The 14,802-nt window shown below is 35.6% G+C and overlaps 1 protein-coding gene across 1 annotated transcript in view; it reads right to left on the bottom strand.

The window, feature by feature from the left end:
- Nucleotides 1-827: 827 nt before the first annotated feature.
- LOC133059609 (butyrophilin subfamily 1 member A1-like) overlaps nt 828-14,802 on the bottom strand; it is a 55,709-nt gene continuing 41,734 nt past the window's right edge. The window contains exons 3-10 of the mRNA XM_061146962.1: nt 11,335-11,379; nt 9,234-9,254; nt 8,565-8,585; nt 3,604-3,624; nt 2,750-2,776; nt 2,231-2,257; nt 1,651-1,677; nt 828-1,474 (exon numbers count right to left, since the gene is read on the bottom strand). Coding sequence (XP_061002945.1) covers nt 900-1,469 — 570 coding nt within the window. The 5' untranslated portion in view covers nt 1,470-1,474; nt 1,651-1,677; nt 2,231-2,257; ... (3 more) ...; nt 9,234-9,254; nt 11,335-11,379 and the 3' untranslated portion in view covers nt 828-899. The remainder of the gene's footprint in view (nt 1,475-1,650; nt 1,678-2,230; nt 2,258-2,749; nt 2,777-3,603; nt 3,625-8,564; nt 8,586-9,233; nt 9,255-11,334; nt 11,380-14,802) is intronic.

Raw genomic sequence — 14,802 nt, 5'->3', positions numbered from 1 at the left:
TATAAAGAAAACAATCTACTCATTTGCATGAATTGTTATCACATGATAAACTGCCAACATAAGAAGTGGATAATTAGATCAATTCATATTTGGAATTTTGCCAGGTTGATGTGACAGGACAATGACAACAAGGTTTTTATTTATTAATAAGAAAATACTTGAAATTATTAGCTACAATACATAAATAGGGAAGGGTATGAAGTCAGGAGTGACTGATGAATTAGAAGAAACAAAGAGGTCTAATGAGACTGACACAGTGGAGGAGTAGGATTAGTTAAGTAGGATCAAGTACAGAACTTTACCCCTCCAGTTTCATCTGCATATTCAATTGTGGGTGTCATCTGCTGCCAAACTTAAAATGGAGAGTGCATCAGTAAGGGGAAGAATACAAGTGAAAATATCCAACATATAAGTTGATTAAAGATAAAAGTTTATGTCTCACAGAAAAGAATTCTAGAACTGGGTAATAGAGTAGCCCAATGAAACTGTCAAAAACCCAGTTCATTTTAATTTCTTCACCATCCATGTCATATTACATGTCATGTAGTTTTTGAGTTCTAGCCATCATTACATATTACAGTCAGCAGAAAGTAAATAAGAATAGAAAGGCACAATTTACCTTTAAGGACACATTCTTATAATTCAGCTGATATACAGCATCATCATTTATTCACTTTCAATAGAGGAGGTAAAGAAATCTAATATTTATATGAGGCTGTCATAGGAAAGTGTAATAATAAGAAGGATCTATAACTAAAGAAGAAGGGAGAATTGATATGAGGCAATCATCAGTCTGTGTCCAGAGCTTCATTGTGAGAATGAACCAGTAAGGAATAAGAAAAATATTTATTTGTATCTCATTGGGGGAGAATTGTGATTTTCATTGGGGATCAAAGTAATCATTTCTCATGGAATGGGGTAGACATTTGAATTACAACATCAGCACATTCTCCTTCACCTGGACAGATGGTTAGGGAGCCTGATTCAGAGGACCAAAGTCTGAAAAGTGGTCTTAGGGCACCATAGAATGTGTTCTGGGGAAAGGTGAAGATGTGAGATCCATCTGTCATATTATAGAAAGATACATCTCCAGCCTCATAATCCAGAAATACCCCCACAATAAAGGGTTTTTCTCTTAGAGTAAGATGGGTTTCTGGGGAGGTGAGGGCCCAATACTCCCCCTCATAGAACCTAATGGCCCAGAAACCATTCTTTGGGGACATTGTGACCCTCCCCTTCCTTGTTACATTATCCCTACAAACTCCAAGGTCCCAGGAACAGGCGTTCCCAACCTCTACTTCCCAGGAGTATCTCCCTGAGATGATGTGCAATTGACCCAGCACACAGGGAATGGAGGTGAATCTCTGTGGGGAGTTGGGAAGATCTTGACACCTTTCTTGCCAGGAAACACGTTTCCCTTCTTCAGACAGAAGGAGGGCAGGATGAGCTGTTTCTGCATCCAGGGTCATATTTACTGCAAAGACAAGTAGACCATCATGTTTCTGGGAAGGGTCTCAGTAGGCCTGGGCCAGAGGGTTCTCATTCTCTGAGGACTCTTTTGACCCTGGGTAGATCAGCTCACTTCTACCCAACATTCCTCCAGACTGTCCCACAAAGAAAAAGGTCCCTTGTGGAACTTTACATACTCACCAGCATTGAATTCCTCTTTCCTCCAATCTACAAGGAACAAATGAACATGAGAACCTACCATCTGAAAAACAAAGCTGCCTGTCTGTCCACAATACTATGAGTATAAACTCCCTAGGATTAATTCAAGAATAATAGCAATTAAAAAAATACCCTTTTATAAGTTAAACTATTTTTTTTAAAACTTTCTTCTAAATTATGTCTGACTTGAGACGTGACCCATCCCTATCCCTCTAAGTTAACATTCCTGCAGGATAAATATCTAGACTTTATTTACAGTGCTTGAGAGAAAATAGGGAACGTGGGGTTTCTGACAAAATAACTTGTTGATCACATTAGTTTCCTCAGATTTTAGCCAATGAAAGCAACTTTATATAGAATGTAAGACACAGTTAAAATGTCTTCTAAAATTTAGCATTTCCTACACATTATTATCTCTTATTGTATTGCATAATCTATGGAATTCATGTTATGTATGCTTTGGAATTTCTTTGATTTTCAGTATATGTTTTCCACACAGTAGATGTTCATTTAAAATATTTTTGATCATAGGATTTTCTTCAGCAGGGTCTATGTAACTCACCAGGGTATAATGGTGCATTCCTCCAGGCTGCAAAAGAACAAAATAGGAAACCCTTTACCTTTTTTTTTTCCTTACCAGATTTCTCTTACTATTGTTTTCTTTTTCTGTTGTCTTTATTCCCTTTCTTGTTTTGAATCCCTTGGGCTTTCTCTTTCTATCCTGTATTATTTTCATATTCCATTTTTTTCAAACATGAAAATAAAAGTGGTCAGGTGTAGGAAAGGTAGAAATGAAGAAGCAACAAAAGATCAGAGGGATATTGGAAGATGGTGAGGAAGATTAAATAAAAATGAGAAGGAAGAAAGGAGGAAAGGAAAAAAAAATATGCTGAATCACTCATCATTTACCCTTCAAAGACAATTCACTGAAATTATAGAAATTTAGAAGGTAATGCTAGAAATTCTTCTTTGCTGACTACAGACATTTTTATTTTGTTCTCCCATCCTATCCTACTGCTCTAGAGGCAAGACTCAAGATAGACACAAGAATGGAGTTTTCTGAGAGCTAAGCATTACTCACCATGTTTGAATTGAGCCTTCCTCGAATCTGAGAGACAATATAGAAACACACATATATGAGACAGGATTTCTTAACATCATAAGGAAGATGCAATTAAATCTGCCAATGTTTGTGTTTGCATACTGATCAGGTATTGATCACTCAAAAATAGTGACAGAAATCTCTAAAGTTCATTCCATATGAAACATTTACTAGAGTATGAAGAATACAGTTTGATATGTAGAGTGATGAGGATATAAATAATTCTTATAATAGGTTACTAAAATTGTATAGGAATATCTTATAAAGTCATTTTAGAGTTTAGGAATATATTATCAATGAAGTTATTCTGAGTCAAAGTGCAATACAAAAGACGCTGAAGGATGAACAATTTGTTGAATAATTGAATTAATCAAAGAAAATATGAAAGAAGAATAATAGCTATGGTAGGAAACAAAAAGAACAAGGCAAAATCAAGAAAAACATTTGTATACTTTGGTGTCTTGAGAATACGGTCAAGAGAAGTTCACTAGCAAGTCTTAAGATTACATTTGTTATGAATAGACAAAGTCCTTCTGGATGAACTTCTCTCACTCACCAGGTTTGAAGACTGAACCCTTCTAAGAACTGGGGCAATATCATGTACAAAACAATGGGCCTTGCATCTCAGAGGACAACTTGGAGAACCCAAGTTAAAGAAAACTTTTTATTAAATGGAGAAAACCATATTCTTCTAGCCTAATCCTTTTCATGTCAACAAGCTTATGATGAAATTATGATGATCATCTGAAGATTATATCAGAGGAAGGAAGGGAAACAAAGAAAGTATGTTTCTAGAAATTACATCACCAGAAGGATGTAAGGATAACAGTTACCAATTTCATTCAGAAGTTCCCCTGAAAAGTAAAATGGAAGAAACTCAAATAAATGTCAAGGAAAAACAACACAGAAAATGAAAATAAGCTGAAAATTTCCAGTTCACAGAAAATTTCCAGTTCACAGAAAATGGTAGGATGAATGTAATCAGAAAACAAAACAAAACAGTACAAAACGGGAAAATGGCAAGGAATTCCACTTCTATCTTAGAAAAGTGAGAAAAAGAAATGAATTTCATAATTGACTGAATAAGAAGAATGACTAAAGTGTTGACAGAAACTAACTAGGATTTGATCTGGTACATATTTCTTTTATGCATAGTTTTAAAGATATAAGTAGTTAAAATTTTCTATTAAAAATATACTTAACAAAATAATCTTAGAGTGAATGTTATCTTGGTTGTGGTGTAGTGATGTTGATTTTCTAATTTTACAAATCTTTCCAAATATATCAGATTTAGCAAGATATCTTTAAGTGAAAACATCATTTGTATATTTAGGGTAAACATGTGTAAGTCCTGAAAAAGTCTTTCAGGAAGATGTCACAAGCATTGATAAAGTGAATGGCTACAATAAGTCGGGTATAATATTTTTGTAAGGCAGATGGTTTATAAATCTTTACACTTAACACAACTGCAATATATTTAGTCTAGTTGTCAACTGAAGGACTTTCAAAATCAGTTGTGAAAGCTTGTAGTCTCTCGTTTTATCATCTACTGCAGAAAGCCAAAGAATTGAGTGTTATGGCTCTAAATAAATTCTTTCCATTCCTAGTAACTTACATTATTGAATGTTTTCTAGAAAACATATATAGAGTAGAAACCATCTACCTATCAACTTCATGCCTTTCATCTCACCAACTTCTTAATGAAACTTGCAAGTCCTTGCAAGACAGAAGCCAGTCTTTATAGGGAATGCATGGTATGAAGTGAAAGAGAAGGAATGGAAAAGCAGAGAAGGTAGGGAAACAGAAATGGACAGATTTAAAATGGGAGAATTCCCACACCAAAATACTAGGGTGGAACTAGTAGACATGAAGAGAAAGGCATGCCAAAACAAGGAATACAGATTAGAAGTCAGGCAATGTTAAATGTTGCATCAGTCATTTAAAGGGGATCAAGACTAATGAGACAAAAAATTTACCTAGTTTATTCCGAAGTACTTCTAAAAAAAAAAAGGAAAATAAGTGTAACGACATGGGAAAAACACTACAAAGAGAATGCAAATTTATTGGAAAATTCACATTTAAAATTAACCATATCCAGTTTCAGATGAACACACACACACACACACACATACACAGAGAAATGGACTCAGAGGTCGGCATTGTTCAAAGATATGCTACAGTAAATGAAGAAAGGAGAAATAGAGTTAATGTAGTTAATTGACAAGTGTTTTAGGATTATTACTTCTGGTGGTTAATTTGTAAAATTACTCTTGATCCCTTTGGCAATATTTTGGCTCCTATTGTCTTGTTCATTAGCTTTAGTATGGTCATTGGATGTTTTTAGATGTATTAGTCAATTCTTATCATGGCAGTAGCTACAGTGTATAAAGTTGCCACAAACACTGTATAAAGGAATACCGAGGCACTGTTGGCATAGATCATATACTGTCAGGTTTCTGAGTGCCTCTTTTTACAACCATTATTGCCAGCAATTAATTTGCTGCCTTGTTGTACTTGAGTTTCTGTTTAATTCATGCGTGAATGAAACAACCAGATCACATGGGTGCTGAATCCAGCATAAAGGAGTAGGTTTTCTGAGAGAGATTCTGTTTCTCAACAACCACGCATTTTTACTGTTTATCCTCCTTTTTGAGAGAAAATATCTAAATACACAATATAAGACAGGTTTTCTGAACATTATAAAGCTGCGACTAAAGCTCTCTCATAATGATTGTTTCTGTGACATTTTCAAGTCATGTTCTTTTTGTAATTAAAGAGGTACATCTCTATAACCCATTCTACTTAAAATATCACTACAATTTGAAGAACCCTATCAAGTGATATGTAGAGACATAGAATCTTAAATAATTTTTGTGCTAGAATATTAAAAAGAACTGTGTAATTATCTCAGGACAAAACTTTAGACTTTAGTGATTTATTATCAATGAAATTTGAGTGAAAAAATATGTATAGGATCCAAAAGGAAGAGTGATTTGGCAAATTAATAATCAAATGAGTAAAAATAAAAATGAAATAGGATTAATGACTATGGTTGGAAATTGAAAATAACTAGGCCAGGAAGGACTAATGTTGGAAGGACTGATGTTAAAGCTGAAACTCCAATACTTTGGCCACCTGATTCAAAGAACTGACTCATTGGAAAAGACCCTGATGCTGGGAAAGATTGAAGGTGGAAAGAGAAGGGGATGACAGAGGATAAGATGGTTGGATGGCATCACTGATTCAATGGACTTGAGTTTGAGTAAACTCCGGGAGTTGGTGACGGACAGGGAGACCTGGAATGCAGGAAGCAGTCCATGGGGTTGCAAAGAGTTGGACACGAATGAGAAACTGATTGAACTGAACTGATGATTAGTGATTTGGAACATTTTTATTTGTTTGTTTTACAAACCTATTGGCCATTTGTATGTCTTTTTGGAGAAATGTTTATTCAACTTTTCTGTCCATTTTTAATTGAGTTACTTGATTTTTGCTGTTTTGAGCAAAATAGTTTTTTTGTTTTTGTCATTTTGAGTTATTTGGTTTTTGCTATTGAATTGAATTCCTTATATAGTTTGGATATTAACCCTTTCAGATACATGGTTTGTGAAAATTTTCTTCCATTCTCTAGGTTGTCTCTTTACTTAGTTGGTCATTTCCTTTGCTGTGCAGAAGCTTTTGATGAAATCCCATTGGTCTATTTTCAAATTTTTTTTATTGCCTGTGCTGTTGCAGTCATATAAAAAATATGCCCAGAATAATGTCAAAGATATTTTTCTCTAGGTTTTCTTCTAATAGATTTAAGTCTGAAGTTCAAGTCTTTAATCCACTTTGAGTTGATTTTTGTATAAGTTTGAAAGAAAATTTTCATTTATTATTCTATTTTATGTTATTGATGTCATAATTTACCTCTTTTTGTATTGCACATCTATTAACAAAGTATTGTTTTTTAATTCATTTTTAATTGGAGGTTAATTGCATCACAATATTGTGTTGGTTTCTGCTGTACAGCAGTGTGAATCAGCTATAAGCATACACATATCCCCTCCCTCTGGAGCCTCCCTCCTAGCCCCTATCCTACCCCTCTAGTTCATCACAGAGCACCTAGCTGAGTTCCCTGTGCTATACAGCAGTTTCCCACTAGCTATCTGTTTGTTTCTTTATTTGTTTTAAACAGTTTTGTCTTTTAACTTTTTTAAAACTAGAGTTAAAAGTGATTTATGTACCATTTATGTAAAAGTGATTTATGTACCATTTATGTAAAAGTGATTTATGTACCATTGCAGTGTTACAGTATTCTGAATTTGACTACATAACTTCACCAGTGAGTTGCATATTTTCAAATGTTATGTTACTAATTAATATCCTTTCACTTCCACTTGAAAAACTTCATTTAACGTTCCTTGTAAAGCAGGTTAGGTGATTTTGTGTCAGCTTTTTGGCCTGCAAATTTTTTCTTTCTTTTTCATTGTTGGAGTTTAGTTTTGCCAGATGTAATATACTTGGTGGGCAGTTATCTTTTTTTCCGTAGTTTGAGTATATCATCCTAGCCTCTTCTGACCTACAAAGTTTCTTCTGAGAAATCCATTGATAGCTTTATGAGGGTATTCTTGCATATGGGTTTCTCTCTTCTCTTGATCCTTTCAAAATTCTCTATTTTCTTTGTATTTTTACTATGAAATATTTAAGAAAAATTAATGCCAAACTTTCTCAAATTCTTTCAAAAAAGAAGTGGAAAGGAAACTTTCAAGCTCATTTTATGAGGCCAGAGTCACCTTAATGCCAAAACCACAGGAGAAAATGAATCTAATACAAAAACCACAAGAAAAGAAATTTAGAGGCCAATATACCAGCCACAAAAAGACAAATACTGCATGATTCCACCTAAATGTAGTATCTACAATAGTCAAATTCATAGAATAAAAATGTGAAGTGAGGATTGTCAAGGGCCAGGCTGATGGTCAAATAGGAAATTATTAATGGAATGGGCACAAAGTTTCAGTTAAGCAAGAGAAATAAATTCTAGAGATTTTCTGCACAACATTGTATCTATAGTAAACAACATTGCATTGTACACGTAAACTTTTGTAATATCTCACTTAAGTGTTCTTACCACAATACAATGAAATTATTGAAATATAATTTGTTCAAATTTCCCATGGCCATTTTCTTTCTACAGGGAAACCTTCACTCAAAAATTTTCATCAGCTTAATGATCAGTATTGCTACTTTGAACCCGTGTCTTCAAAAAAATAGCGATGAAAAGTGAGAGTTCATTTCCCCCATAATTTGTCAATTAGTACTTTTTTTCCTTTTCCTCACTTTTTACCTTTTACTGGTGTTACTCACTGAGAATAAAAGATTATTTATTACCTAGTATTCCTTCTAATAGAGGGTAATTAATTCTAAACATCTGCAATAAGAGGTAAAATAAACTTCACTTAATTTGTATAGTGCTTTAAAAAGCAAATTCTCTGAACACATTGTAGACAACATGCATATTTCCTCCACTTAAAAATTCCAGAAATTCAGAAGTGTATATTTAATGGAGTTCATATCAAATATGGTTCATGTATGTCTATTTTGTAATAGAGAACAACTTGTAGCATGAATAACTTAAATGCAATAATGTTTAAATTATATATATATATATAAATAATGTTATAAATTTAAGTCTTACAGCATATAAGGAACATGTTTGTTTCAAGGACAGTGAAAGAACAAGCAACAAGGCAACATGGACAAAAGATCCAAAAGACTCTGTGCACAGTGTAAAATGGCTAATGGAACTTACCATTTTCTGCTACTACTGAATCTGAAAAACAGAGAAACACTAATTTATTTAGTTGATTATTCAATCAAAATAATCATAGATTGTTGTCAGTGTCATATTTTCTGAAAAAAATATAGATGGGAGTTTACTCAAACCCAGAGTCAGGGAGCTAATTGAAAATGACCTTCTCTGATGACTTTTATAGATATTTTCTTGGGAATGATTATGGGAAAACAAATAAGTTTTAGAGAGGAAATATGCACTCCTCTCCCAGGACAGTTGAAAGAATACAATGTACACAGACAGGGACATATGAACTTAGAATTGAACAGATTTAAGGAGAAAATTTTGGAGATTTTGTCCAGAAAATGACCCTGATGATCATGGCAGTGGATCCTTTAATCTGTTTCTCAACAACCTTATCATGAAGCTACAGAATACTTCTGAAGCACAAAGTGAAGATAGTAAGCAAAAGAAAAGAGAATGAAGGAAGGGAAGAGAAAGGAAGAAGAGGAAAGAATGAAACAGAACATGGAGTAGACCTGAAAGCAAAAAAGTAGTATGACATGTTGGAAACTAAGTGGGAGTAAGAGAAAAGAAAAAGGCAAAAGAAACAAATGAGAGAGTGAAAACAAGGGGAAAAAGTCTCTAACAGGCAAATTAGCAGAGTGCTTGAAGAACAAACATTACCAGGTGTTCCCAAAAATTGATCTGAAAAATAAAATGGAAAGTACCATATTAATGATGTGGGAAACAAACATAGATTAAAATCTTAAGATCTGCTTGCACAAGGGTAAAGGTAGCAAGTTGAGGGTTAAGAAGAAGAAATTAACAACCACTGATTTTTTCTGCTTTCAGTAACATTAATGTCCACTGTGTTACAATAACATAGCCTTATATTCCACCACGGATGGATTAGTAAATCCTATGACTTTCTACATCCCCCCAAAGCCTCAACTGTCTTATACCTCTTTCTTATTCTTTCTTACTCTATCATTTCTACTTAACTCTTCCTTTGACATTATTTGTTCCCTTTCCTCAGTACTTTGAATCTTTTGCCATTTTCCATATAAAAACAGAAACTTGGTAATTTGTGTCTTCTCATTTTTTTTATCCTCACCAGTCTGGCTAGAGGTTGATCAATTGCATTGTTTTTTCAAAGAACAAACTTAATTTTATTAATTTTCTCTATTGTTTTTCTGCCTTTAATATCATTGATTTCTCATGTTTATTATTTATCTTTTCTGAATTGCTTTGGGCTTATTTTGCTCATTTCAAAACTTTCTTAATCTGTGGTATTAGATAATTCATTGAGATTTTCTTCATTTTGAATATAAGAATATAATTTAATAAAATTTTCCCTAAGCAATATTTCACCTTCTCCCACATATATTGATATAATACTTTTTTATTTTCAAATACATTTTTACTTCTCAGCTATTTCCTCCTTAACTCCTATTCTGTTTAGCCGTGTGTTGTTTAAATCGAAATACTGTGGGGGAGAGTAATCCATTTATCTTTCTGTTATTGATTTATAATTAAATTTATTTATGGTCATAGAACATAATTTCTATTACTACAGATTTGTTACAGCATGTGTTGTCACCTGGATTTTGTTTTAGATGTACATTCTATGAAGAATTGAAAAAAAAAGTGTGTTCTACAGTTGTGTGTAGAGTGCTTTATAAATATCAAGTTGAAGGTCTTATTTAGCTCTTCTATCAATAAATCCTATCATTTCCTCTCTATTGAAAGAGGAATATTGGTGTATTGAAGCATTATTCTATGAAGTTTTTGCTGCATGTATTTGATGCTTTTTGTTGTAAAGTTTATATTTGTTGTGAATTTAGATTATGGTGTTTTGATGAATTTACTGTTTCCTCATTAATTAATGTCCATTTCTACTTAAAATATTCTACTTTGAATTCTTTTTTATATTAGTATATTACTATAAAAAAGCTTTATTTTAGTGTTTATACTGCATATCTTTTTATACTTTGTTTACTATTCATATTTTTTATTTAACTGATAATATTTTTATGTGAATTTTTAACAGTGTATTAAAAATCTGGTATAACAGTTTCTGCCATTTTAATTGTCATATTTAGTTCATTTTGATTTAATATAGCTGTTTATATGGTTGGACTTAGGTTTACTACTTTATATTTGGTTCATGTTTGTCCTTTGTTTTCTTCTGTTTCCCCATTTTTACTTTTAAATAAATTATTCCAGTATATTTTAGCATTCCATTTCAATTTGATTATTAGCCTTTGGCCATGTCTCTTTATAGTCTATTTCATATATGAGTGTTCTAGAAAATTTAAAAATTGTATACCTAAGTTTTCACAGTCTACTCAGAATGAATATTCTACCATTTCAAGTAAAATGTAGGACTCTTACATCCATATATGTACCTTTACTTTCCTTTTTTGCATGCATCACTTCTACACATATTAAGAACCACACAATGTTAAAATTATTTGGTTTAACAGTCATAGGTATCTTTGGAAATTTTAAATTGGAAGGGGGCGGCCCTAATATGCCAGAGGAATAGGATGGGGAGACCACTTTCTCCCCTACAAATTCATTAAAAGATCATTTGAATGCTGAGCAAATTTTACAAAACAACTTCTGAATGCTGGCACCCAGAAAGGCAGCCCATTGTCTTTGAAAGGAGGTAGGACAAAATATAACAGAGAAAAAGAGAGACAAAAGAGTTAGGGATGGAGATCCATCCTGGGAGGGAGTCTTAAAAGAGGAAAAGCTTCCAAACACCAGGAAACACTTTTACCAGCAGGTCTTTGGGGAGTTTTGGAATCACAGAAGACAACATAACCTGGAGGAAAAATAAATAAATAAATAAATAAATAAAAACCATAGATTATGTGCCTAATAGCAATTCCCAGCAGAGAAGAAGCCCAGATGCTCACGTCCACCACCAGCAATCGGGAGCTGAACAGAGAGGTACGGGCTACATTGCTTAGGGTAGAGACCAGGCCTGAATGCCCTGAGGACAATCTGAGGGAGCTAACATGAGATAGCAACCCAAACTGTGGGATAGCCAGAGAGAGAGAAAAAAGAGAGAGAGAGAGAGAGAGAGAACTTTCCCGTGAAAACTCTAACCTAAGGCACTGCTGGGCCCGCTCACAGAACAAAGGACTGAGCGAATACCAGAGGAGAGTTAGCCAGCTGCAGACTGGCCCATCCCCCGCTGGTGGCAAAGAGGCAGGTGGGCGACAGCCAGAGCCAGAAGGCAAAGGGCAATCTCGGCCCCAGAGATGGCATCCTCTATCAAACTGCGAGCAGGCTCCCAACTGCTAACCAAGTCTTCCTGGGATCTTGGACGGTTGACATCCTCCACAAGGGGTGCAGCCAGAGATCAGCTGCTCAGAGGAGACACACGGCACACCTGAGACGGTGCTCCTACTGAGCACCCAGGAAAACGAGCAGCTGGGAGGAGGTGATAAGACCTACTGTCCCAACTGGGGAGAGGGCGCTTGCCAAGCACCTGGTCGCCTAAGCTGCTCAGACCTGGGAAGGGCACAAAACGCAGGCCAAACCAAGTCTGCACCTTTGTGGAGTACCTGAGAACCTGAACCTGAGTGGCTTAGACCTGGGAAGTGCACACAACCCAGGGCCCACTTTAGATAGTTCCCCTGCACGGCAACCTGGAGCCTGAGCAGTGTAGACTGGGAAAGTACACACGCCCTGAGCAGGGCCAAACCCAGTGTGGCCGAGACACTGTGAGCACACTGTGAGCACTCCCTACACAAGCCAGTGATATTTGTTTGCAGTGTTCAGCACGACTGAACAAGTGAGCCTAAAAAAGTGACCACCTTCACCTCCTTGTGTCAGGACAGAAATTGGACACTGAAGAGACTTGCAAACAGAAGAAGCCAAAATAAACAGAGGGAACTGCTTTGGAAGTGACAGGTGCAACAGATTAAAACCCTGTAGCTAGCACTGACTACATTGGAAGGGGCCTATAGACCTTGAGAAATAAAAGCTGGAACAAGGAACTATCTGAAACTGAACTGACCCCACACTGCCCACAACAGCTCCAGAGAAATTCCTAGATATATTTTTGCTACTATCATAAAAAAAAAATTAAGTCCTTTATTACTCCTTCAATTTTCATTTTTATAACCTGCTATTACCTTGGGGGGAAAAGACCCTATTTTTAAAGCAAATTTCATATATATTTTTTGTAATTTTTTTTTTAATATTGTATTTTTGAGAGTCTAACTCCTACTCTAGATTTTTTTTCTATGCTTTTTGGTAATTGTTATCAATTTTGTACCTTTAAGAATGCAATCTTCAGTACCCATTTTTACTTAGGAGTGTGATTACTGGCTTGATTTCCCTCTCCCCCTTTTGACTCTCCTTTTTCTCTCCTAGGTCACCTCTATCTCCTCCCTCCCCCTTCTCTTCTCTACCCAACTCTGTGGATCTCTTTGGGTATTCAAGCTGTGGAGAACACTTAGGAAACTTATTACTGGCTAGATCTGTCTCTCTCCTTTTGACCCCCCTCTTCTTCTGGTCACTTCTATTTCCTTCCTCACTTTTCTCTTCTCTATGTACTCTGAGAACCTCTCTGGGTGTTCCAGGCTGTGAACAACACATAGGGATTTGATTTACTGGCTATATTGCTCTCTCCCCTTTTGATTCCCCCTCTTTTCCTCCTGGTCACCTCTATCTCCCTCCTCCTGTTTCTCTTCTCCATGTAACTCAATGAACCTTTCTGGGTGTCCCTAACTGTGCAGAATCTTTTCTCCATTAACCTAGATGTTTTTTCATCAGTGCTGTAAGGATGGAGAAGTCTTGAGGCTACAGTAAGAATAAGACTGAAAACCAGACGCAGGAGGCTTAAATACAAAACCTGAGAACACCAGAGAACTCCTGACTCCAGGGAACATTAGTCACTAAGAGCTCATCAAAAACCTCCATACCTACACTGAAACCAAGCTCCACCCAAGAGCCAACAAGTTCCAGAGCAAGACATACCATGCAAATTCTACAGCAATGCAGGAACATGGCCCTGAGCTTTAATATATAGGCTGCCCAAAGTCACACCAAACCCATAGACATCTCAAACTCACTACTGGACACTTCATTGCACTTCAGAGAGAAGAAATTCAGCTCCACCCACCAGGACACCAACGCAAGCTTCCCTAACCAGGAAACCTTGACAAGGCACTCATCCAATCCCACCCACAGGGAGGAACCTCCACAATAAAGAGGTACACAAACTCCAGCATACAGAAAGGTCACCCAAAACATAGCAATCTAAAAAAGATGAAAAGGTAGAGAAATACTCAGCAGGTAAAGGAACATGACAAATGCCCACCAAACCAAACAAAAGAGGAGGAGATAGGGAGTCTACCTGAAAAATAATTCAGAATAATGATAGTAAAAATGATCCAAAATCTTGAAAACAGAATGGAGTTACAGATAAATAGCCTGGAGACAAGGATTGAGAAGATGCAAGAAATGTTTAATGAGGACCTAGAAGAAATAAAAAAGAGTCAATCAAAATGAATAATGCAATAAATGAGATCCAAACCATCTAGAGGGAACCAACGATAGAATAACGGAGGCAGAAGATAGGACAAGTGAGGTGGAAGATAAAATGGTGGAAATAAATGAAGCAGAGAGGAAAAAAGAAAAAGAATTAAATGAGGACAACCTCAGAGACTTCTGGGACAATGTCAAACTCCCCAACATTCGAATCGTAAGAGTCCCAGAAGAAGAAGACAAAAAGAAAGGCCATGAGAAACTACTCAAGGAGATAATAGCTGAAAACTTCCCTAAAATGGGGAAGGAAATAGTCACACAAGTCCAAGAAACCCAGAGAGTCCCAAACAGATAAACCCAAGGTGAAACACCTCAAGACACATATTGATCAAATTAACAAAGATCAAACACAAAGAACAAATACTAAAAGCAGCAAGGGAAAAACAGCAAATAACACACAAGGAGATTCCCTTAAGGATAACAGCTAATCTTACAATAGAAATACTTCAGGCCAGAAGGGAATGGCAGGATATACTTAAAGTGATGAAAGAGAAAAACCTACAACCCAGATTACTGTACCCAGCAAGGATCTCATTCAAATATGAAGGAGAAATAAATGCGTTACAGACAAACAAAAGCTAAGAGAATTCAGAACCACCAAACCAGCTCTTCAAAAAAGCTAAAGGATATTCTCTAGACAGGAAGAACAGAAAAGGTGTATAAACTCAAACACAAAACAAATAAG

The sequence above is a fragment of the Dama dama genome, chromosome 7, assembly GCF_033118175.1.
Source record: "Dama dama isolate Ldn47 chromosome 7, ASM3311817v1, whole genome shotgun sequence".
NCBI lineage: Eukaryota > Metazoa > Chordata > Mammalia > Artiodactyla > Cervidae > Dama > Dama dama.
This window is presented reverse-complemented; position numbering and strand designations above follow the sequence as displayed.